This window comes from Phaenicophaeus curvirostris, chromosome 2, assembly GCF_032191515.1.
Source record: "Phaenicophaeus curvirostris isolate KB17595 chromosome 2, BPBGC_Pcur_1.0, whole genome shotgun sequence".
NCBI classification, from domain to species: Eukaryota; Metazoa; Chordata; class Aves; order Cuculiformes; family Cuculidae; genus Phaenicophaeus; species Phaenicophaeus curvirostris.
The window spans coordinates 45,157,804-45,184,057 of NC_091393.1; the positions used below are offsets into that span (position 1 = coordinate 45,157,804).

A 26,254-nucleotide genomic window follows, 5' to 3' on the forward strand; every position below is an offset into this window, starting at 1 on the left:
ACACCTTCACTCCTGATTCCTCTACCCCTAGCAGAGTGCTAGTTGGAGGGTATAGTCAGTACTTAAAAATCCCTCCCTGTCACTCCTTCCCTCTTAAGCTTTTTCCTTCAGGAAATATCTGCTTCAGTGTGGGCTCTCCATGGGCTGTAGTTCCTGGCAGGAAGATCTGCTCCAGCGTGGCTTCACAGGCTGCAGTGATAACTGCTGTACTGTGGAATACCTCTTCCTCCTCCTTTTCTGAGCTAGATGTTCTCTCTGATGTTTCCCACTATTTTTTGTTCTCGTCTCCTCTTCCCAGTCCATATTTTTCCCCCTTTCATGAATATGTTTCCACAGAAGCACCGTGAACTTGGCTGGTAGCCTGTGGTGTATCCACTGCAGAGCCAGCTGGACCACACCATTTCCAGCATGGGGCAGCCCCTGACCACTTCCTACAGAGATCACTCCTGTCATCCCCCTGCTACCAAAATCTCACTGCTTATACCCACTACTCTAAAATACACTGTATTACAGAAAACATTGAGGTATAATCATTAAGTAAGTCAGGCAGAAATCCCTTTGATGACATTTTGAGTGCATGAGGATTGAATAAGGCCTTGAGAACTTTCTCAAAAATGCAACTGATATATAATATGCCTTCCATACATACCAGTAAAATGGTTTCTTATGACCATGTCTTTAAATTCTTAGTTGCAGAAATGTAACAGATTTTGTGTCTTGAGTGTTAATGGTTTTGTGTGTTGCTCTTGGTTCCATGACTTACCACTGAATACCTGGCAGGAATGATTTGGATGTGAAAGGTGTTGTTGGATATCACTATTAGTCATCCAGTAACATACTGTTTTGGTGGTTTTCAGCACAACAATCTGATATTTCACTTAGTGCCTGAAGCATACTTAAAGGTAAGTTTTAACAGGAGATAGTTTGACCTTTCATTGAAACGTATTTCAAATTCTCTACAGGAAGATCTGAAAAGTATGCATAACTGAGACTCATAATGATTCAGGCTGTAGTCCAAATAAACTAAAAGTTTTATGAAGATCACTTGCTGGTGGCTGGAATTAATTATTGGATCTGAAATTTTTATTACGAACTAAATACAGGATTTTAAAAAAACTTTTTACCATTTTACAATTTACAGTTTTACCAGTTCATTGAAGACAGGATTAAACTAACCCTGCTCACACAGGAATATTTCAAAATAGTACTCCTACATATAGCAAATGACAGGCCTCAATACTTATTTCTGAGCATCATTATTTCTACAGATAACTGTACACCTGCTACTACACTTCACTATGGAACAACATTTGGAAAAAAAAACCACCTTCAACAAATCTAAAATCTTTTGGCATCATGTTGAGAATGCAGTGGAAATCCAGACGCATTGTGTAGGAGGAAGAAATTTTACAATCTTCCAAAAAATATGTAAATATATGTTTTTTCCTATTAATAACTTTATTAATGGAATACAAGTAGGTGCACAGAATTTTATGTACAATGTTTATTACAAGACCATGAAAGTGACAAAGACAATGAAATAGGCAGATGTGTGAGCACACAGATTGTCTGTTTGGCATGGCTTACAGGGGCTGCATACTTTTCTAAGTTTACTTCCTGAGGACAGTACATTTATGTGTTAAAAACAAAAACCTGATGACCTCCTAAGCAGATTTGTGCAGGTTTAGTATATAGCTATTTACTCCCTGTTGATTCACAGTCCATTCTTTCTTTTACCTAGTACAAAATGTTTAAATGTTTAGTTTGGACCCTTAGCTACCCGCTTTTTATTCTACATTCAGAAATCAATTGATGAAAGATTCTACAAAATTCTAAACAGACTTAAATGGATACAGCACAGTACACACAGTTTGTTAGCGTTATCTTTAGCTCTTCAGAAATGAAATATCAACAACCTAGTTGGCAATTGGTGCTACAGGGAAAGGCAGAGCCCGTGTTTACAGAAGTTTTCAGGAATCAATTAAGTTAATGGAGCTACAGTAGTTTCTGTCAGCAGGAGATCAATTCTGAAAGATCTATGGGAAAGTAAGAGCAGCTGTAGTTAGTCCGAGGAAATGTATTTCTAGCCTAGGAAATGGTCTCCAACAGTGACCAATACTGCATGCATACGGAACAGTATAAGTAAGCGCGCGCTCCTCGGTGATGCCTAGCACACCAACCCAGTATACAGCAATTTGCACACATTTCCTGAACTATATAATAGCTCTGTTAAAGTCTGAGGAAAGAGAGTGAAATACTGAGTGGATTAGAAAATACACAGCATTTGATAAAAAAGTGATTTAATTACATTCTTAAATCATAATTGGTAGTTAATGCAAGAGATTATGAAATAATAACAAAAGATACAGTACAACTAGAGAGAGGATGAAAAGAGACAGATGAAGAAACAGAATTCATGCTTTCATAATGGAGGGTGTGGCAGTGGAGGACAAAAAGACAGTGTTGTATCTAATCTCCTTCCATTCTAAGTTTCAAATAACTGTAACGGTAAGAAATTTTACTGTCATCAGAGGGAGGGGAATTTGGCCTATGACCAAGTAAAATGGAAAAAAAACCTGCAACACGAAACAGTTAACTTAATAGATGAGTATTATTTAGATACATATTAGCATTTGTAAAAGAGTTCATGGCGTGTTCTTACTGTGTCTGGAAACTTATATAACTTTGTGTCAGTCGTGTTCCTCATCTAATGCATATTTTAAACAGCACTAAGTTAAGTTCAACATTTTTAATAATTTTTTCTCCTAATGCTATTGTGCAGTAATAGCTCTTTTATCCACATTTTATCTTCCAGCTATAAAATTAATCATTGCTTCAGACTACACCACTTGCATTAACTCTAAAGCAGCAGGAAACCCTGCTAAATATGCAAGAGTTTGAGATTGAAGTAGAAAATACACATTGTTAGTCAAAACTTGTTTTACGAGGACTGTCTTATATTAGAACTGAGCCGAAAATGTACATTGCCAACAGAAACAAGGAAGGAACACATTCAGTTAAAGGAAATTAATGTAAGTATATAAATCACATTAATCATGCTTAGAAGACCTTGTATTTCCATATCATATATGAATTACATACAAGTATGTTGATTCTTCGTGAGGTTTATAGCTATTTGTTACACCAAGAATTCAAAAGGTATTAAAAGGAAGTTAATTGTTGGTGTCATGGCTAAAATATAAAACGAAGTTGAGGTTCTCCAACCTGTCAGTTGAAATTCAAGATAACTTTTTGAAAAGCTATTGAAGCAGAGTGAATAGTAATGAATAATACAAATTCCTAGATTTTATTAGATTCAAGATTCATATGCTGTTAGTTAGCTTTAAAGATCCTGCAGCATGTGGTGAAACTGTATACTCAGACTTTACTATTTGTGGTTGAAAAATTACAGTTATTCTCCAAGCAGTTGCTTATAACACCAAAGCTCAGAATGATTCATCAGTCTTCTGGTATCTGATGCACATAGATACAGTCATTCTCCATTCTCCAAGTATACAAATGACAAAACACTAATCAATCCTTGCTAGAAACTGAACTTACATTGTGAGAAATCAATAGCTATCGGAACTGACTTTTTATGCTTTTTAAAATAATACTAAATTATTTGAGTATTATAGCTGTCACACTTTAAATGTGTTCATCCTACACCAGAGTAGGGAGACCTGTCTTTAGGAAATTAACAAATGAGAATCTTTACTGGCATCAAGTGGGATATTTTCTGAGAGGTTCTGAAGTACCTGATTTTAAGGTCTGTGTATCTTCTCCATAGAGGGGATCTTAAACATAGGTATGCTAACTAAATGCATAAAACTACATATATTTGCTTGTATGCACATACACACATATTCTTCCCTTCTCTCAAAGTGAGACTGTTGGTACGTCTAATATTGTTTTAATGTTCTAATCTTTTCTCTCTACAAAAGACGCTGTTGCGGTTCCAACTTTATGAAGGATCTTTGATCTTCATTAAAGGATATTGATGTGACTAAGACTCTGTTGTCAACTGGAGATAGCCCAAAGGAGAATAAGACTTAAAAAGGAACAGGAAGAAATGTATTTATTTAATGACAAATATACATAAATAAAATCAATAAGGACTAAAATAGATGCCTTAAAAGTATCTAAAAGGTAACAGCTGTGTGGAGGGAAGGAACAACTTTTTCTTTATGTCCGTGTTGAATAAGACAAAAAAAGAGTGAGGTGAAATAATGGCAGCAAAGCTAAAAGTTATACATTAGGATAACGTTTCACCAATAAAAGTTTAAAATTCAAATACATCGGAGAAGTTATTGCAGCTTCATCATGGGTGTGTTTGACAACATTCCCAGTGGTATCATCTTATTCTCTTCCTCTATTCTCCTGAGGTGGGACAGTGAGAGAGAGGCTTGGTGGGCACCTGATAGCCAACCAATTTCAACCCACGACAAAAATCTCACAAACTTAGAGAATGCCTTCAGGCTCAATTGGTAGGTACAATTGGTAGTATTAACAGTACCAAGTTTTTGAGATGAAGCATCATATTGACTCATTTTGGTATAATTGCTTCATCCTTCCTTATTAGCACCTCACTAGATCGTGTTTAGCTAAGCTCTTCTAGCTGAACATCATTAAATAAATTATGGAAAAAGTGTTCATGCTTTTAGGTAGAGTCAAGAAAAGAACTACAATTCATCACCTAACTTTTTATTTTCTATTAGTGGTCTGTTGAAACATCAGTATCTCCCTCCTTTAACTTAGTTGCTTCTTGAGGATCTCTGTGTAGATTTTTTTCTTCTAATTATGCCAGTGGCCTTTTCTACATCTTAATAATTTTCTAATCCAAGCAGACCTGAATTTGAGTCAGGGAGTTGTCTGAAAGATGATGGATCTATCCTTCTTTCGTGCTTAGAAAGAGTGAAGTTTGAAATATATTTTTTCAAGAAAGCACTGTCCAAGAAAGAAGCCGTCAATCATCTAATGTGAGAAGTGTCTACATCTATAATGAAAGCAACCACGTGTAGCATACCCAGTGCCCGTGTACTTTAAGGCAAGGAATGTCTTTATGAAAAGTCTCCATAAAACTGAAAAGTGTCAGCATGCATAGAGAAAGCAAATGGAAGGGGTACTTTTTAGCTAGTAAGGTCAAGAATATAGTCTGGAAAGGTACAGAAGATACACTATCGAGTTAGATGACTAACATGCATGAGGAGAAGATAATTTTTCAGTAGAAATAATTTTTTAACATGTTTTTTCATTTCTGTCTGTGCATGCTTACTCTGTATTCTTCCTGTACATTCTTTATAACCCTGTTGGGCAGAATTTTAGATAACAATGTCATGTATTCATTTTCCTTTAAGCTTGTAAGGGTCATATTACTTTTTAGGTGCCTCTGATGTTTTCAGAAGATTGAAAAAGGTGCATATAGGACAATAGTATCATAGTTTTCATGCTTCATTGGTTGTGCTGTATATTCTGTAGCCAAAGGTAAAAGAATTTTTGACATTTTGTAGGGTGAATTTGTGAAGTGAACAGGAGGCTTTATTTGAAATATGTGACTCTCACTTAAATCCACATAGCACTTGCTGTAAAAAAATTCACAAAATATCCACATGATTAAATGTATGAAGTCGACAGGTCTGAGAACATTTAATCTCAGTAGAACTTTTCCCTACCTTCCTGAATTCAAATTCATGTTATATTAATCACACTCCCTGTGTTAACATACCTCATGGAACTACAGTGTTTTTTGATGATGGATCCTTCAAATGGGACTTAGTATATGACTTTCATATAGCCTATGTTGGTAAAAGATTGATGTCAATTCTTTGAGCACATTTAACCCTTGAGCAATATACTTGCCCTTTTTCTGAACAGTTATTAATTCATTCAAAGCAAATTTTCTCTATCATTCTGCCTTTAAAGTAGAGGTAACTCATGAATATAAGGGTGTGCTTTTCTTTTTCTAATAAGAGATACAGCACATACATTAAAACTGGTGGAAGAGATATTGCTTCAAGTCTGCAATTGAAAGGCACTGTATCTGTAGGAACAAATGGTAAGAAGTGGCAAGCTGTATTGTCTTGCTGTAAAATAATGTAATTTATTTGTTAAGTTTTTCCTTTAAGGAAATAAAAAAAAATTATGTTAAAATAACATGTATGAATGCAAAAAGTGTAAATTCCGTGGAGCTAGATTATCCTCACAATAGCTTAAGAAATTTTTTTTTTGTCAGCTACTGTAAAGGCAAGTTGAAATTGAAAATATAAATTCTTTTAGGGTAGTCTTATAAAGTTATACCATTTCTCCTTTCTTAAACTCAGGCATCAATTCACTTGTCTTTTGTCTTTCTTTTTGCACTCAATTCTCATTAGCTTGATTGCTCACCCTCCCTCCAGCCTTATAAGAAGAAATATAGTTATTCCATAGAAGATCATATCTAAGAAAGATAAACACTTAGAACGTAAAGAAAATAATAAAGTTTACCTGCAAAGATTTCCAGAAAGGGCCTTTTCTTTAAGATTATTTTGAAACAATCTTAAAGAAAAGGCCCTTTCTGGAAATCTTTTCACTTCTTTTCGCTTACCTTTTGGATCAGCAGCACAGTTGTGTGGTTTTCAAAGATGAGTTCATATCAAGTTTTGTTTTCACTGTGTATGCATAGGTCTATATATTGTGTGTCTGTGTCTCTGCATGTGTAGTGTTCACAGATATGAGTGCGTTACCTCATGTAAGAATCATCTATGGATTAGCACGATGGTGATAACAAGTGCAGAATTGCTTTCTTGGTTGGATCCAATAAAGAATGGATTGATAGATTTTTATCTACACTGGGCTTTTTTAAATTCTGTATTAAAGCATATTTGTTAATTAAGTGTTGTCTAGACTTCTCTGAAAAATCTTTGTTCTTGGAGTCAAACAGTATTAAAATTCAATTTTTGTGTAATATATCCATATATTTAGTTACTATTAATTAGCACACATCTCAACTAACATCAAACAAAAGTTTCTTTCCCTAGAAGAAAACATAAGTATATTTTATAACTATGTTAGTTTGTCATGAATGAGGTTAGTGGAAGAAAGGCTGCAAAACTAACAAGCAAGGGAAGTGGCCACAAATTTTATCATGAGAAAGTATTAGCTCCAGAGGCAAAGTAATTCAAAACATCGTTTGTACTGAATGAAAACAGAGAAAAATCAGGGGAGTTCAGATTCGCTGCTTTGTTTTCCCCTGCCCCCAAAAATGAAATCAAAATGCAAGGAGTTTTTTGGGGTTTCTTATGATTAATGTCTGTGAATTGTAGTACACAGAAACATGTTTATAGAGATCTATATCTTTGTTTAATACTCAGATGTTTATTTTTGCTGCTTTTATTTTGATATATGAACCTTAGAGGTCTCCATGATGTGCAATAAAATACTGAATCAGAATGCATTATTGCTGTGTTTATTGTATGAAATGATAAGCCACCTCTGAAGACCAGAGATTTGGGGGTTGCATATCCTTCTATTTTGTTAGAAAAGGAGTTTTCTACAAAATATGGATGTGTTTACGTTCTATTTCATTCAGAGTCTCCCTCTTTAAAAATTAAAAACACTTGACATATTAAAAACAACATATCCTTACTATCCAAATAATTTTGCACAAAGATATCGCTGTTACACCACTCTTTCATGCTTGAGACATTATGGTATGTTTCAAGTTCTTAAAGGATCCCGAAGTGCTAGTTATGTCATACTTTGCTTTGAATTACATGTGCAGCCACCATTGTGGTGTGATATTGTCCATAATAATGTTGTGAAACAGTTAAGTAGATGGAGGTAGGAAAACTTCTTTTGGCTGGCTAGAAGTTAAGGACTTTTTCATTTTCAGTTGTGGCAAAGTTTAGAAATAATGTTCCTAATCTATTTTGCTTGGTGCTTTACAAACATGGAAACAAAAGAAAGCCTAAGAATGCTTTATCTAACCCGGTGAACTGTCCTAACAAAGAAAAAGAATTTAACTATTTCTTGTTGCCACTTAGACTTTTTAAGCTTTTTCAGTAGCAAGTCAACACTTGCATTACTAATGAATTTTGATGTTAAGATCATCACACAGTGGGATGTCCTCATCAAAGCTGTATGCCAATATTGATTACCCTTAAATGCAACAGCAAGGCTGAGGGAAATATTTTATCTAAGAGGGGCTTTTAATTTGGACTTGAACAGTTGCTCTTGTTTTATAGTCCTGCATTTTTGTTTTTAATAATCCTTGTGTGCTGGGATTTTGTTGCCATAGAAGTATGAGCTTTTATAGTTTTGCAAAATTATGCAAATTCTTTTTCTTTTTGAAATATTCATGAAGGAGTACAGCCAGAGATAGAAGGGTAAGGGTCGTCTCTTGTGTCCTAATGGAATTGAACATTGACATAAATGTTCTAGTTAGTACTTCATTCTAATATTACAGGAAGGCATTTATTGATATGTCTAGTGTAATTATGGTTTGTCCCTTTGGAATCGAAGACCATGAAACAGGAAGATGAACATTTAATCAGCAAAATTAAGAATTACTTTCAGTTATGAGGCTGTTGACAGCTGCAAGACCAGCAGTAAACAGTTTTTATTTAGAAACTTTTGATGAGGGTATGGTATTTTGAAACATGTTATTTTTTTCTCTTCAGTTTAACCATGTTCAGTCAGGAAAAAATGTCTGCAATTTTGATGACATATAAGGTTAATTTTTTTAAATATCTCTCTATGATGTGTGCCTGACATATTTTGCTACAGCGTCACAGCTTCTGGCGTATTTTTACTAGACTGGGAGACTTTCAAAGACTGAGATGTACTTGCCATCACAGTAAGAGGTATGGACAGTAACTGTACCTGAATTACGATTACCACATCAGAATGGGAAGAATATAGACTCTATATTTCTGAAACCTTGATCTAGTTACAGCAGCTTGGGTTACAGTGGTTGGGAAGGCACAGTCATAGAGGATTTTGATCATACAGAAAGCTAAGGAGGAAGAAGAAAGTGAGGAACCTTACTATGGTTATGTGCTATAGTTACTATTGTTAAGTAACTATAACAAAGTAATTATATAGTCTGAATTTTGTAAAGGTTTGTCATTAGCAAATTTGATTTTAGACCTCAGATATGGTTGGCCAGACAGTTCTGTTTCTCTTCTCCAGTGAGAGGAAATGACAGCTGAGAATAATGGTAGAGATTTGAGAATTTGTGTAGTAAATGTTTACATTCATAAGCACATTTTAGGAAACAGCATATAATATTATTGTGCAAATTTTTTAATAACTCTCTGATGCAATTAATTTTTTAAGTAGTAAGTTCAGAAAGAGCAAGTATTCAACATAAATAGTAGTGGCAACACAGGGCTCATAGGAGATTTTTGGTTGCTGCTTATCAGTTGTGCTTGCTCTGCGGACATGTGTTATTTGTCTCTTAGTCAGAAAATTTTCACGTAGGGGAGAAAAAATTAAGCCACAGATCTGACAGTTCTTTTCATTGCTGGGAAACTTCAAAATATTCAGAATTATTTGGAATCTGTTGTTCCATTATCCAGTGTATGAAGGAAGAAGGTCTTACACAATGAGTTTTTAAGGATATTTTGAGTATTCCGTGAAGTTCATTCAAGGTAGAACAAATAAGTTTTCTCACTGGTATGCTTTATATCTTGCTCTTATTTCTTAGCATATAACTCAGATGCTGGAGAACATTTTGTGATCAAATGAGTACCTACATTGAATAAAACATGTTTATCTTTGATTCAACTCTGCTTTTACATAGGATGAGCAGAGGAAATCCTTAAAATGAAAAGAGGCTGTATCATAACATTCTCAATAAGATTTCAGAAAAGAATGACTTGGAAATATTCTTGTAATGTGACTTTGTTATCAGGGTGGTCTGTTTCAAGAAACTGGAAGTGACAGTGAATGGTTTGAAATGCTCAGTTTCATCTTTTGAGTGTTTGAGGGTTGTAGAAAAACACTCATAGAAAGCAACTGAACCAAGAAATATAGTAGTCAGGCTACATTATGAAAGTTTATTCCCTCCTTGTTCCATTTACTTCTCTGGAGCAATATTCTGAAGAGGTGAATTTAAGCAGAATGTAGTATCCATTTATGCAATTTATGTAGAATAATTTCAAGTGTACTTAAGCAGGGAAACTGTAGGATTCTGAACTACCTGGGGTAGAGTTGAGGGAGCTCTAGGTATTGGAGAGCTAGGGGAAGGAGCCCATTCTTTCAGGGGAAAAATTTAAATTCCCTATGAAGTAAACTCTGGCATTTCCTTGAAGCTAGTCAGAACTATAATGTCATTCAAATGCAACCTGATTATTCTGCTCCCTGCTCTCTGAAATATTACTATAATACCTTCAAATAGCTTTTATATCCCATCTAAATTCAAGTCTGTCTAAGAGAGGTGAGTCTATTTAATCTCTAATTGGATCTTGAGTAGGACTAAAATATGTAATCTTTACTGAGACCTGTCACTAAATGAATAAAAATTTCATGTTTTCTTGGTGCTGCTTCTAATGGAATTCTTTTCTAGTCCTTGCCTTCCTTCATTCTACAACCATCACAAAGACTGAATCAGCAAAACCCAATTAAATATCATAAATTTACAGCTAATACTTTTTTGTAAAGAAGATAACAATCCAGATGAGAGTAGGATTAGCAATAACAATTTCCTCAAATGTAAGTAAATTAAGTTAGAGAAGCAACCCTTTGTCTATTCCCTTCTACAATTAGTAGGCTGCCTAGAACAAGACATATACACTTAGCCATTAATTAGAATGGTACATCGTTAAGATCACAGAATCATAGAATCACAGAACAGCCTGGGCTAGAAGGGACCTTAAAGGTCATCTAGTTCCAACCCACCTGCCATGGGCAGGAATACCTCCCACTAGATCAAGCTGCCCAAGGCTCCATCCAACCTGTCCTTGAACACCTCCAGGGGTGGAGCAGCCACCCCTGCTCTGGGCGACCTGGGCCAGTGCCTCCCCACCCTCAGTGTGAAGAAATTCCTCCTTATGTCTAGTCTAACTCTGTCCCTCTCCAGTTTATACCCATTGCCCCTCGTCCTATCACTCCAAGCCTTTGTAAACAGTCCCTCCCCAGCTTTCCTTTGGGTACTGGAAGGTTTCTGTAAGGTCTCTTCAGAAGATGGTTCAGCGCCTTGTCAAATCGGGTCACAACTGCGTAAGTTCTGATCCATTGTGGACTAAATTGGTCACCACTAATAAATGGAGGATTCTTTTTATTTTTTTAAGGATTTCCTTCACATTGTTAGTGCTGATGTTCATGTCGCAAATCTCTGTATCTACTGAAATCCTTAACATAAAATAAATGTGTACCTAGAGAATTTGTGGTGGTGAAAGAGTCCAAATAAACTTCAGCATTTTATTGCAGCTCTGTTTCATGGAAATTGAAGAAGGCTAGCGTGGAATGCTAAACTGTATATAATATGATTTCATTACCTTGAAGCACTGTTTTTAGTGGTAGATATTGCCACTACAAATATGGCAAAGACAGTGGAAGACTAAATGAGAATCTGTGTTATTTCTCATGATCATGACAGCAAGCAAAATCATGTTCATGGGCATATCAGGAAACAAATGGAGGTTTTTTATGTTTAGGAATGTCTTCTGGAATAAGAGAACATATTATCTTGTTGAACTTTGAGTTACTACCAGCAACATGCTGTAAGACTACTCCTTGGTTTTGTATTCAGTGGTATGTGTATTGGCTTTGTCCACTGAAATGTTCTGCCTGTTCATGTTGTTAAGCCTTTTCCTTTTCCTTTTCCTTTTCCTTTTCCTTTTCCTTTTCCTTTTCCTTTTCCTTTTCCTTTTCCTTTTCCTTTTCCTTTTCTTTTCCTTTTCCTTTTCCTTTTCCTTTTCTTTTCCTTTTCTTCCTTCCCTCTTCCTCTTCCTCTTCCCCTTTTCCTTTCTCTTTTCCCTTCCCCTCCCCCTTCTCCTGACCAGCCACTTTCTAGATTCCTTTGTCTATATAAGGGACTTCTTTGAGTTGTCTATGTGTAGCCTCATAGTACTGTATCAGATGCCGCAGTACATTCCATCTGTCTTCCTCTCATGGTCATCTAATTCACAGACAACTATATTTAGATGCTTTAATTACAAATCGAGTCTCCTCCTAGCTGACAGAAAAGCATTTTACTGCTTAATGAGATAAGGGATTGTAAAAAGCACCCTGTTTACTGGAGATAGTTGCAGATCTTCTGAAGTTAGGTTTGGCACGTGTTTTTCAGAAGAAATTAGGCAGCCCCTAGTGTAGTGGAGTAAGTGCTAAAACTTTACAGGCAGAGTTACAAGAGGCATTGGAGAGGGAAAGTGTGAATCACCAAATAATTCAATAATAAGATTATAAAAGCTGTATAAGGAGGAGGTACACTCCAGTGATATGAGCAGAAGGTATCCTGACAGTTTGCCTCAGAAAAGCGTTGACAGCAGACTGATTAATTGGAGGAAGAGAAAGGCTTCTAGAATCTGATTTCCATATAAAAAGATGCAAGTTTTCCTTATCTATAGCTTTGCAAATAATTGTAGAAATACTGTTTGTTTTCAATGCTGTAAATATTTGTGGTTTACTCTCACTTGTCTTGATTTAAAAGTGATTTTATTGTGGCATTCATAACATTAAAGCATACTTTGCACAAGGTAGTACTGAGTGCTTCCTCCTAACCTCCAGCTTTCTCCCTGTTGACCATGGCCATTTGTTCACAGGAAAGCAGCTGTCTCTCCTGCTTCAGAGCATTTTGGCTGACCCAGAATGTAATTGTTGGGATGTCATAATCAATTTTATCTACTCTCTGGTTACTCCCTTTAACAACATGTAACGTAACAGTAGAAGTACAGTTAACTGTGAACACCCAAAAAATTAACTATCTGCCAGAAGCTTGGTGGATTAGATTAAGATAGCTGTGATATCTCTCTCCTATACTTGTATTTCTTGGGGAGCCTATGACTTTTCTTGAACATGTAGATTCTGCCTTCTGGGCTGGAAAGAAATATTGATGTATTGATCTAAAAACAGGTGGGAGAGATAAAGGAACTTCTGTGGAACTTTCTTGATGTTTTTAGTCAGCTACTCTTGTCTCAAGAATGCATGCTTTTGTCACCAGCAAGGAAAACTTTTATCCGCTCTTCTCTTTGGTGTTCATGTAGCCTTGGATGACAGTTAATCTTCAGGTGATACGGAGAACAACGTCAAAATGAAGGGATTTCACAGGTGCCCAGCTTCTGTATTGCCCTTGTATTCAAAATTCAGTGAAAACTGGTTTTTGTACTAGATGAGACATAATTGTTGGTGCAGCACATGGATTGACATCTGAATTCTTTTGCCTGTACATAAACTTGGATTTTAAATGTGCAGAGGGAGGAAATCACCTTTATAAACAGAAGAAAGTAGTACTTTCTGTTTTATATAAGCTTGGAGGTGGGGTTTTTTTTTCTGATCTACATTAGTGTTATTCAGCATGCAAAGTAAATATATATTTTTAACTAACAGATATCCTCTCCGATAAGTTTTGGGATCGTTTTGGGATCTTGACTTCAATGTGCGATCCTGTCTGTGATGTGCAAATCTTGCCAGTTGCAGGCATGAAACTCGGGCTGCTGTGGCAAGCGGAGACCTCAAGAGATTTCTCCGTTATATCCCAACTCTTAGGCATCATACTTAGAATATCTCTGACGTGTCTGAACTGCTGTTAAACATTTAATGAAGGAATTCAATAGCATTTTCAAGTAGTTTGATACTGTTTTGACCATCTCTACAGTCAGAAAGGTTTCTCTATGCTCAAGTTAAATCTTCTTCATGACTTACCTGCAATTGCAACAGGAAACTGAAAATGGCCATTTCATTTTTTCCAGTCTTTTATGTCTTGGTAAACTATTTTCCTATTCCCTTTTAGTGTTCTCTTTTCCAGACTAGTCAAACCCACCCCTTTCCTCTAGTATTTCCTGTTGGTTTTATGTTAGAAGTCCCTAATCCATTCTGGTTGCTCTCTGAACTATTGTCTGTTTGTCTAGTCCTCTAACATATTTTTGGTCTATATGACCTATTAATTCCCTTTGTTGGATTTTAATCTTAGGTAAAGGTTATATAGTTAAGAAAAAGTAAAACCTGTCTTGGTAAATATTTTCTATAAGTTGCCCAAAACCACACAATCTTTGTTTTCCCATTATTTTCACGTTCTTGAATCCTTGTTAGTCTATGTGTTTAAGGAAAATCTTCAACCATCAACAAGCATAGAAGAAAAATGACTAACCATGATTTCTAGGTGGTTGAGCATGAAGGGAATGGTCCTTAGAGATGTAATTCCCAGGTATCTGCATATGGTTTTGCAACACTAGATGTTTGTTTCCAGGAAGTACTGATGCTGGAGAAAACTGCCCCCAGCTAATTAAGGCCTGGTTTTTTTCATTTAATTTCATTTTTCTGGTTTTTTTTTTTTTTCTCCCCAGGTGGCAGCTGCTGGAGGACATCTGAAATTTACAGTCTCCTATGACTTCACAGAGGAAGACAAGTCAGTTCAACTGATGGTTCAATCTGATGTCATCATAGAGGTAAAGTGATTAGTTGATGGTTCAGTCTGGTGGATGTCATCATAAAGTGATTCTTTCTTTCAGCAAGAAAAAAAGAGAGAGAGAGAAAGAAATTGCCTACTTTGTCAGATGTTCAGCATGAAGCCTGATGGTTAAGGAATCAAAATAGCAGGTTGCACATACTTTCAGCTAATTTATAGTAGCAGGAAATGGACGTGCTTTTGGGAACTAAAATATTCAGTATCTCAAAAGCCTCTGGCAATATTGCAGTGGCTTATAGAACTGTATTCTTCATCAGGAAAAATGAAGAAATAAAATAATTGGTTGTTTGAGGTAACACACTGACATTCTTTCATCAGACCTGTTCTTGTGCAGCTTGGCTTTGTATGAATTTGCTTTTGCCTATGCAAAGCTGTGACACTAGGTTTTAGCTGAATTACCTAAACTTTCTTTTGCACTGACTTTCAGCTTTATCAGGCAAGCCCATTTCAGATCTTTGAAAGATGAAGGTTATCCCTGATATTTTTTATTCTTGTAAAATATATTATTCAGTAAATCCTGTACTCCAGCTGCCTAAAGCTAGAGTTTCTTTTCCTGACTTTTTTCATATTTAAATCTCTCTCTCTTATGGCTCTGTCTAGGGAGGTGACTTGAGAATCAGCACTCCCAAAGAGGGGATTCACCTGCAGCCTTTTGAAGAGCACACTGAAGAAATTGTGCTGAAACCAGAATCTTTCTCTTTGCATGGTACTGACGTTCCAGTCAGCAGGAGAGAGTTCATGACTGTACTTGCAAATGTGAAGAGGATCCTCCTAAGGGCCACATACAGCTATGAGATGAATGCCATCTACAGGTGAATGTGGGAAACGTGTCTGTTTGCTATAGGCCACTTCTCAAAATACTTATCTCTTCACAGAACTAAGCTTAAGTAATTTAAAATAGACTAATTTATTATCATCTAATCCACAGCATTAATTTACACTTTCAACAAGTTGTTAGGTTTTTGGTTTGGGTTTTTTTTCCATTTTGGGTAGACAGGAGGAGGAGAGGCAACAGAAGTTTTCTTTGTAAGAAAACAAAGTCACATGGACTATTAAGACATGAATGACAGATCTATAAATATGTTTATGTTGTGAACACTGTAAATCCCATGTATATGGTAGAATATGGACTGCAGTAATGACATATTGAATTGAGAGATTATATATTGCTTAAATATTGTTTTTCCCATTCAATGAGCATACAGGGCCACATTAACAGTGGACTAGAGAATAATATACTAAGTCTACAAGGTGAAAAGAGGCCCGAAGGGAGTGTACTATGTTTTTAATCAGCAGCACACACAGAACTGGCTAATCTCAAAGCTTTTCCCTGGATTTATGTCAATTTGCTGCCTGGAATGCTTAAACTTGCTGATTTCATGTCAACTCTTCTCCATCTTCTGATCATAAGAAAGATGTCTTATGAGACAAACCAGTTGTTCTATCTCAGTGGCGGCAGTGTGGTTGAACCTGTAAAGCTCTGCTTGCATTTATAATTGTCATAAGTGCATGAGCAAATGCTACAGATGGGCTAGAAGACAGCCCCTCTCCTGATATTGTATCATAGAATCATAGAATCATAGAATAACCAGGTTGGAAGAGACCCACCGGATCGTCGAGTCCAACCGTTAATTGTTAATCAATTGTTAATTGTTAATTGTTAATTGTTAAATTGTTAACTGTTAATCGTATCGTTGCATGCTGTCTATGCATTATTAGTTAGGTGGCATAAATATTATTTTTTAAATTTGCTATGGAACTGATTACATAGTAGTTTTCTGCTCACAAGGCATGAAACCTGAAATGTTCTTTAACCTGAATATAATTTAATTCAGCAGCATAAGCCGATTTGGAATGGAAGGAGCTGATAGCACATTAGTGATTATTTGCTGGGAGCATAGATACAGTTTTTGCTACTGTGAATTTCTCAAGTAACATCATTTGAATACTTAGGTAATTAAAATACATCCTAAGTTGAAAGGTTGTGTCAGCAACATGCAGTTTTCTGTTTTAAATGTTGGCAGTTTATATTTTTTCCCTGCAAAAAGAGATCATGGGTTTTTCACTCTCTTTCACTTTCTGTAATGAATTAGCATGTATATCTCTCTGTAAATAAGTTTGTGAATCATAACTAGCGTGAGTTGGAGCCAAACTGTTTCCTAATTTGCTCATTTGGTCACCAGTCTTACTGATCCTTGCGTCCACTTTGAAAACCTTTCATGGCCCACCACCTTCCCACCCTGTTGTTAGAGGAGAATCAAACCACCAGACCAGAGATCATCTCTTATGCTTTGTGAGTAGACCAGGAAAAGCTGTTAATCCACAGTTTACAGCTGCGACAATGGTAGCTCAGTAAGTGCTGTTCCTTCACTCTGTTCTCATTCAAATAAAATAAAAAAAAAACATCAGTCAGAATTTTCAAAACTAAAGGAGTGCAGGAGCAATTTAGGGGGAACAGTAGGGTCTTTAATACTATGCTGATTCATAGTAGATAAATGTGATTGACTTTGTTTGGGCCAAAGGTGTTACAAATTATTATGGGAAATTCAAGCTTTAGATTTCAGTAGTTTACACACATTTGTGTAGTGACATCTGCACTAGAATGAGATGGGGAGCTTTCCTACAAAAAAAAAAGCCCACTTTGGCTAGGCAGTTAATATCTGTGAAGAAAGTACAGGTTGGACATGCACTGTCCCCACCTTGCCTCTACTTTGGATCACTGTGGGTGAAACAGATAGATCGCTTCTGGGTGAAAACCTAGTGCTCAGGTCAGCACACATGTAGAACTGCCACAGCCTATAGTTTGTGCCTTGTAAGTAAGAAGTGACAGACCTGTCAGTGGCACGCTTGGAAGATTATGCATCACTGCCTGCACCCTGGATTACTGCTTTAGCCATGTGTAGTGCTGTAGAGGTTTGTAGTCTTGTTCATATGCAACCTTTGGAACATTTTAGTGGTGTGTTGTAGATAACTATAAATATGTGTGATGGAAATATTCTTCAAGAATAACTCTGGGACAAACATAATTCATGCTTTGTAGGTTAGTATCCACTATCTTCTACATGTAGTGATGTTACAGCTAGGAAGGTTGTCCCTTAAGGATGATGACTTAAAAGGGAGTTACTGAAGTAATTTTGAAGAGTATCTTTTTTGCTAGAAATGGTTTTAAATTACTGGTACATCTCTAGCTGTGTCTATGATGTCTCTTACTAGAGAAAAATGCAATGGCTCCTGTGTTACTACTATAGTAATTACTACTATAGTAATATCAACATGTCCAGAAGTCTCTGAAAATAGTTTTCAATAAAGTGAACAAATTTTATTCAGTGATGTAAGAGTGCTCGTTGTTGTTTAATATGATGGAAGAGAGGGTGTGAAATTGATGCCATGATTAAATGAACTGCATTTTTCACCTCTGATTTAACTGAAGGAGTTACTAAGGACTATGTTGATGAGCTCCAAAGGAAGCCATTTTTGCCAAAAAAAAAGTGTAGAGCTAAGCCTTAGTAGATAAGTAGGTATGAACTAAAATCTTTAAATTCTCTTTTAAACAGGTATGTGTGGTGGACAGGTGGCTGTTCCTCTGAGAGAGTAAAGAGGATCTGACAAGAAGACAGAATATTATAGCGTTATTAGATCCTTCATGAATGGCAATTTCTGTCTCTAAGCATCAGCAGAATTATGCAACATACTAATTAGAGATTGCTATATTAAGCAACCTGTTAATTTAAATGCTGAAAATTTTCAAAATTAATAATGACATTACATGTGTAAGGATTTCCAAGGGTGGTATTATAATCTGTGCTTGAAAAGAAATCGGAATGATCTTGCAGTTGTGTAGGAAGAAAATTAGAAATTCAATGGAGTTAGCGAGGGCTAACAGTTAGTGACAGCTTTAACTTAAAGTTTATATTTTTCACCCATGTTTAGTTTAACCTCCTAGAAACATTACTTAATCAGTAGCACTTTCAAGTAGTTACTAACCAATATTAATCCAGTAATGGTGAATTTGACTCGAGCATGTTTTTGAGAACATTTGTTGGGGTATTTCAAGCTTAGATTGTTGTTATAGCTCTATGGCATAATTAGGAAGCTTCCTCAAATGAGTGGGCTTTTATTTAGATGATCAAGTACGATAAAAAATGAGAACATAGAAATGCAGCAATCAATTTGCAAGTAATTACAGCTTCCATGTTTAAATCGTGATACTACACTAACTTGACAGATCTTCCAAATTATTGCAGTTAAATCTGTCTGTGGTAGAAGCAACAGGCCTGGAAAAGACAGCTCTGTTTTATAATTTTGTTTAATTTAATAACGTTAACTTGTGCTTCAAAGGAAGTTTAGTAGCACTGTTTCTTCAGTTTTAATATTCAGAGTGGCCACTGAGGGTGAATGCTGTAGACCCTCAGATGGGAATTGGAAATTGTGGTGCTAAAGATAACGAATTGCTTGCAACCACATATGGAATCAGTGTTAGATGCAAGGAGAAAGATGGGGGGAAAAGCAAAGGGTTTTCTTCCATATGCATAATTGGCTTCAAGACAAATGAACAATGATTGGGTCAGTACTTCATGTGCCTTATGTAGCTGATGTGATTCAGATGCCTGGCATAGCAGACAGTAAACTATGCTGATACAGCCTGAAACGTCCCCTTCCCTTTTAATCTTGTTTGTTTTTAGAAGTCAACAGTTGCCTGCTGACAGTAACAGTCATCTTAAATATTTGGTTTTGATGTCAAATCTCAAATTGTTCATGCATCTCCAGGATCCAGTGCCCCATTACTGCTGGCATTATGTATTTTAATGAATGCAGAATGGCATTGAGGAACCAAAATTGCAACATGAAAATGAGAGGGAAAAAAAAAAATCGCTTCAGCTTTCTTCACTGAGTAACTGTTAATGCTAAAAACTGTTAAACACGTTAAAATCCCATTTAGCAAATAGCAGAACGTAATGAAAATTGGAACAATTCAGTGAATGTAAATATATGATAATACTAGCCAGATTGTTTCTGTGTGTAAACGCTTCTCTTTGTTCCAGGATCTGTGCTTAGAGGGAACTATCTGTAGTTCAAAGGATAAATAAAACTTGGCCTTTTACTAGTCATTTATTTCTTCGTTTACAGATTCTTCTCCTTAAATTGTTAGATTTTTTACTATTAAAGTAATCACCATTCAATATCTAATAATCTAGAGATTGATTATCTTATTGTAAGGAAAACTCAAAAGGATGATTGTAAAATAAGCTTGCAGCAGTGAAGCAAAGCAGGAATATTGAAACGTGAGAGAGCTTTTACAGATGTTCTAGTATCAACAAATTATTATAGATTTAAGTTTCTAACTGCGTAATCCACAATGGTAGTCTCTCCAAAGTGTAGTCATTTCCCAGTGATGATAACATATCTGTTTTTTTGGAAGCTTCCATCCTAATTGCAGAAATCTTCCTTATTTTTTCCCTTTGACTTTCCTGTCTATCTTGCTGAAAGTAGTCATAAAATTGAATGGGAAAATACCCTGTCTTAACCTTTCCTCCAACTACTGTAGAAATAACAGAATATTTTTCTTGGTTGTTTTCTTATGCAAGGTTACCCAAATAAGTTTTAGGATTTTTTCGGCAGCCTTAGTATGGAGGGAAAAAAGTTGGTTTCACATTTTCCAAAGATAACTCATTATTTTTTTAACAAAATACATGTCATAATAGAAGGGTATTTTCTTCTGAAAAAATCTTACAAAAGAAGCCTTTTAGGTAGCTCTAGTAATCAGACACTCTGTTAAGATTGCTGGGTGAAAAAAAGGAGACATTGAGCCTCAATAATGCCTTAATGTTCCTTCTGAATTCTTGTAAGAATTAATTCCCCTAATCCTATTTTTTCCCTGAATGGATACTGTTGAGGAACACTGCATCTGTTTCATATATTACCTGTAAGATTATCTAAAGGCTTTCTATGTCTCTCTCTTCATACTTCCATGTTTTTTTAAAGAAAAATCATGTTCAGTGTTTGGCTAAACAATGGCTATTTAGCCACTGTCTAACATTTATTTTTTATGGGTGATTGTGTATGGAACAGAAAATTCTACAACTCTTAACTTCTTAGTCGTTGGGCAAACCAGATTATATGGTGGAAGATTTCAATTATCTTTTTTGTATGTAACACTTAGATCCTACTGGACATAGCTGAAATCTTTTTCAGAGGTCAAATCTCCAGAATAAAAATACTCTGTAACCAAAAGCTAGTAATGTAATGGTTTGGAAGGCTGGAGTAGTGATTTCTAAATTTTGAAGACACTACTTAGTGTCAGATTTGCTATATATATGTAGCTGCAATGCAAGTTGGCACTTGTGGCTTGCAGGCCAGGCATAGCCTTCTGTTTACCGAGACAGTGCTGTGAGACTTTTAAAATCTGTTTTTATCAATGTGCGTCTGACCATAGTCTCCTTCATGTGATGGACAAAAGTAGTAACAAGCCTACAGAGATGCAGTTTAGGAAGAAATAGAGGAAAATTAAAACCTCCTTATTTTTAAACACAAACAAGCCACTGAATGTGACTATATACTGTTTGTTGCATCCAGCTGCACATATGCTTCTATCTAATTTGCTATGTTAACTGTTTAATTTCTGCTACATCCAGATTAAGAAGTGTTAGCGTTGAAACTGCTGACCGTGCTTCAACTGGGAGAAAGGTGGCATCTGCAGTGGAGTTATGTGACTGTCCCCCAGGGTATGATGGTACCTCGTGTGAGGTGAGTATCACGGTGCAATCTAGATCAATTATGCTAACACTGTGATAGTTGTAAGAGAGCGAGCTCTCCATTTCTGTTAGGAATTTGGTATAGCTTGTCTAATTCCCTTTGTTTATAGGTGGTGGTTCATTATATTTGAAATTTGAAGTTTTACACCTCTATGGTGATTTCGAGGTTATGGAAAGACATCTCTCTTAACAGAAAGAAAATTAAACCAGTATTTGTACTCTTCAGCCAACTGATATTACAAATGCACGAAACTACTACGATTAGGAGGAAAATGGTGGTTAGCTGACCTGTGTACAACAAAGCTGGATCAAATGATCTGAGTAGTTGTTGAGTTTCCTCTTTTGTTTTTGGAGCTTTGCCATTTGTCTTGGAATCTCTGAGGATTGTGTGTTCTTGTGAAGATTGTTTTACTTTAGTTTGGGTCTGTTACAGATACCAACACATACACGTGGTCAGAAAATATTCACTTTCCCAACAAATTCATTAGTTCACACAGAATGTGTTCATACAAGTATACATATGATTAACTAGCTCATAGCTTGAGGTAAACAGAAGCCAAAAAAATTCTACAAAAGCTTTGCCTTTAAGGAGGTAGTTTCAAAAACCAAGATGCTCTGCTTCACAAAATTGCAAACACTACGCTATTTACACAGGCACTCTAGGCATTTGCTTGTCAACTCTCTGTGTCTTTAAAGTCTTACATGCTTATATGTGATATTTAGGGCTTAGAGTCTAGTTTCATGCCAAATGTGGTTGCTTGTTGCTGGGGCTAGATACACTAATGTAGAAGGAAGGCCGGAAGGAATTAGCAAATATTCCTATCACTTCCAAAATGATACAGACACACACAAAAAAATGGAGAAGTTTCTTGGCTGAGAAATAATTTTGAAGTATGACCATTGTTTGTCTGTTCATTTATTTGAAGAAAAAAGCTGGATGAGGTGTCATTGTACTTTGCACTTTTTTTTTTTTACTTGTCCATTTTTCCTCTCAAGTTAAGTGTGATTTCCCAGAAAGCAGTTGCAAAGGCCCCAATTGCAGACGTTTCAATATCTAGTTTTGTTGTAGAAGCTGAAGGACTTGGGTAGAATTCCTGCCTTGGTGTTGCTCAAATTTGATATATACTTAAGATCATATTCCACCATAGGAAGTATATATAGATAACAGTAAATTTAAAGTCTCCATGCACAATAGTGCACATTTCTGCCCTGGCTGAGTACTCACTACAGATCTATTGAAGTAAACCATATTGTAGTCCCTACCTGTATGTTGGTTTTCATCCCAAAACTGAAGGCCAAGAAGATATGATATGCTTCTATATGAACACACTTTTTTTTGTCTTCAGAAGAGAACCATATCCATTTAAAATATGCTGTCTCTTGTGAGACTGTTCCATTACAAAAATTTTGAATTAATTTTCTACAAGATTCTAGTAAAAGAAAGTTGTTATGTTTTTGCTAGTATGTCTGAGAAATGAACACAATTTCATAAACATAGGTAAAACAGGTAAAACTTTAAATTTTGAATACCAATTGTACTTATTTGTGATAATTACTTTGCTCTACTCATGTGAATCTTCTGGTCTGTATTTGTCAACATCTTCATATGTAATTGCTCTTCTCCACCGGATTTGTCCCTTTCTATCTACTCTTTTACTTATACTGTGAAAGCAGTTGTCTCTAACTTGCATCACCATGATGGGCAAGAACTTTCCTGATTTTGAATGTTACGTAACTTTTTTTTTTAATTCTAGTTCCTTAGAATTAGTGATTTTGGAGCCTTACCTTGTGCAATATTGTGTATATCTGTGCACAAGATCATTCTCTTCAGAATCGCGGGAAGAGGAAAAAGAGTTATAGATTTATGTAGAAACAGCTGAGGCAGTTGCATTTCATGCAAGTGTAATGTCTCCGGTTTTTAATGGTTTTTTAAAAGAATAATTTCAGTTCATCTTCAAATTAGTTTAATATTTTGCAGGGGTAAGACAAAAAGGAACATTGTCCTTACTTTTATAAAGGAGAATCTTCTTGTTACCTCTCTGGAGAGAGTATGTGAAGGGAAAGGGATTTTCTTTATTAAATGTTCCTTTTAGTATTCAATCACTACAGAAATTTCTCTTCATATTAGCCAAGTGCTTTTGAAGGTCAATATTCTGTGATGCACCCTTTTTATATTATGCAAAATCCTTGGATCACATGAGCAGTCTTATTGAGGAAAGATAGTTTTCCAGAATTATAAAACCATTTGTGAGATATACAGCAAAGGAGACTGCTGCTTGACATCTTATTATGAGGGAATGGAATAACTGAATTTTTGCTTGTGAATCGCAGTTGTGCGATGTCACCTTTCTCAGAAAAAAAAAGGCCATTTATTTAATATTGCTCTGAATTTAACCTTAAAAGAAAAAAGAAATTAGGCAACCTTCCAAAAGGGAAATTACTATACTCTATATTTAAGAAGCACAATTTGTGAAGAGAAGGGTGGCTTTGTTTTCAGCCTGTGCTTTATTTCAGTGTTGCTTTTTGTTAGACTTCGAATAAGAAAGACAAAAACGTGTTTTAATTGCTCCTTGCAGCTGAATTTCTCAGAAAAGGCTTTCACTGTTTAAGGATTTTCTTTCCTCCTTCTCTCCTCCAGTATTTTGCCTTCTAGCTACTTTTCAATCTGTGCCTCTTGCTTTGGTGCTGTCTTCATTTCTCTGATTTTTTTACCATTTCAGAAGAATAATCAAGTTTAGACTTCCTCTAATCTCACACTTGCCAGTGAGGCTAAGGTCAGTGCAAAGCCATAGCACCAGGAAGAACAACTTTCTAGAGAAATGTTGGTATTCGTATTAATTTACAAGTATGTTTTTGTGTGTGCAAGTATTATCAATTCAACAGTATGTTAAAAATCCCATTCCTTTCCCTGCTTGAGTGAGTTTAACTTTTATCTAATTTATCCCGCAGTCTTGCTGGCCTCAACACAGGCGTGTGAATGGCACAATTTTTGGTGGAGTCTGTGCACTATGTACATGCTTTGGTCATGCAGACTTGTGTGATGATATCACAGGAGAGTGCCTGGTAAGTGTCACTACAAGAAACTTGATGGATATGCCCAACATCAATTCAATATACCTGTGCAATTGAATTAAGGGCCTTTCAAAACTGAAGTACTCAGGAAGAAAAATAAAAATCGTCGATTAACAGGAAAGATTTTTATGTAGAACTGTTGCTGTAATTAAGGATCCCCTCATAGCAAGATATGGTAGCTTGTGCAGTTAAAAAAAAGGAATTTTTTATTCATATAGGATTTATGTTTTGAAATAGAGTCAATAGTTTAAGATATGGCATGCAGAAAGCAGCAAATATATCAATATTATTCCATGCAAGATTTATCTCCCCCTCCTTTCTGTCTCCTGCAGTGTATTTAATTTATAGTATGTTGCAGGTAACTTCTTTGTAAATTCTGTTCTAGTAGAAGATATTTTTAATGGCTTCCTTCATCCAAAATCCTGCTAAGCCTTGAAAAAAAAATAAATTCGTACTTTTAAAAATAATAAAACATATGAATAAAGCAAAACCAACTTTTTTTTTTATAGGCTATGGAGGTTTTATGTAGTTACCTACTAATTCAGCAATTAAGTCTGATATTACCCATAGCAAGCCTACCAGCATATCACTGTTTCCAGCCCATTCAGAACCCTTATGGAATGGGTGAATTATGCTGAATAGACTGTTCTGATTAACTCATGGGCATTTTTAGCTTCATATCATCTGACATGGCATGAAGCTTGAAACAACATTTCTTATTTCATTAGTCTTGCAGAAACACAATTTGAGCCAGTGCCAGTTTAGCAGGATATTGTACTCTCATTTCCCTGCAGAATTTCAAGCAGACTTTCTACTGTACATGTTTCTAAATGTTCTGTTTTGTTTCCTCAAGAGATTTTGCTGGGAAAAATCCGAAGTGAAAACTTAGGCATTTTTCAATGTATTTTGGGAATTAGAATTATCACTGGTCTTCCTGTTTAGCCCATACAAAATATTAATAGCAGTGCAGTACTAACCAAGATATTAGTAATGTGTACATCACTGAATTTTAAAATTGCTTTTTCATAAATAGAAGCTTAATATTATTCTTAATTATACTGTAAGCTTTAAAAAAGTACCCAGCACCCAGGATGAAAAATATTTATGAAATGACAATTATGTTTTGAATCTTTCACTTATATGCAATGAAAATGTTTATCACCAGGGTAAAATGAATTTGTGTTTCTCAACAAGATGAAATTTATTGCATTAATGCCTGTAGCCTCCAGCTACGACGTCTGTAACATCAGTGTGGGATAAAATCAATAAATAGAAAAAAAAGGGAAGGGAGAATCCTATTCGAGGGCTATCATAGATATTGACTATTTTGCTTAGGAGTTCACAGCCAGATGCAAGTTCTGAGAATGCTTGCTTCTGTGCCTTCAAATTTTAGCCTTTGTACAAGTTTCCTCTTTATTTTTGTCTATAGCACTGACCTGGTTGTGAGTGAAGGTGATATGGTTGCAATAAAGTATTGCTGATGTAAACTATGGACTGAGACAGTAGAGCTCCCCCTTCTGATGTTTCAAGGGAGCTGGTGTAATGAGAGCACAGCACTGACAAGGAAGTAGGCAATAACCAGTTGAAAATGTACTTTAATCTACATGCATTATCAAGCATTCTGTGTTTTATGTCTTCTCTCTGAGCTTATACTAGATCATCCTATAAAAAAGAGGCACACAGGGAGCTTAAAATCAGTTCTGGATTTTCTTGCAGCTTACTTTGAAAACACCGTAAGTGAAGTTAGATTGGTTAGTATCCATGCAGGCTATTAAATGCTGCTATTCAATTTGGATCATAAGCCTTTTGAAGTGAAAGAGAGAAA

At 35.8% G+C, this 26,254-nt stretch overlaps 1 protein-coding gene across 1 annotated transcript in view; it reads left to right on the top strand.

Annotated features, from left to right (window-relative positions):
* The window catches only part of LAMA2 (laminin subunit alpha 2), a 362,543-nt gene that overhangs the window by 184,911 nt on the left and 151,378 nt on the right, over positions 1-26,254 (top strand). The window contains exons 13-16 of the mRNA XM_069851862.1: positions 14,484-14,585; positions 15,206-15,417; positions 21,238-21,349; positions 24,307-24,420. Of these exons, the coding sequence (XP_069707963.1) occupies positions 14,484-14,585; positions 15,206-15,417; positions 21,238-21,349; positions 24,307-24,420 (540 nt within the window). The remainder of the gene's footprint in view (positions 1-14,483; positions 14,586-15,205; positions 15,418-21,237; positions 21,350-24,306; positions 24,421-26,254) is intronic.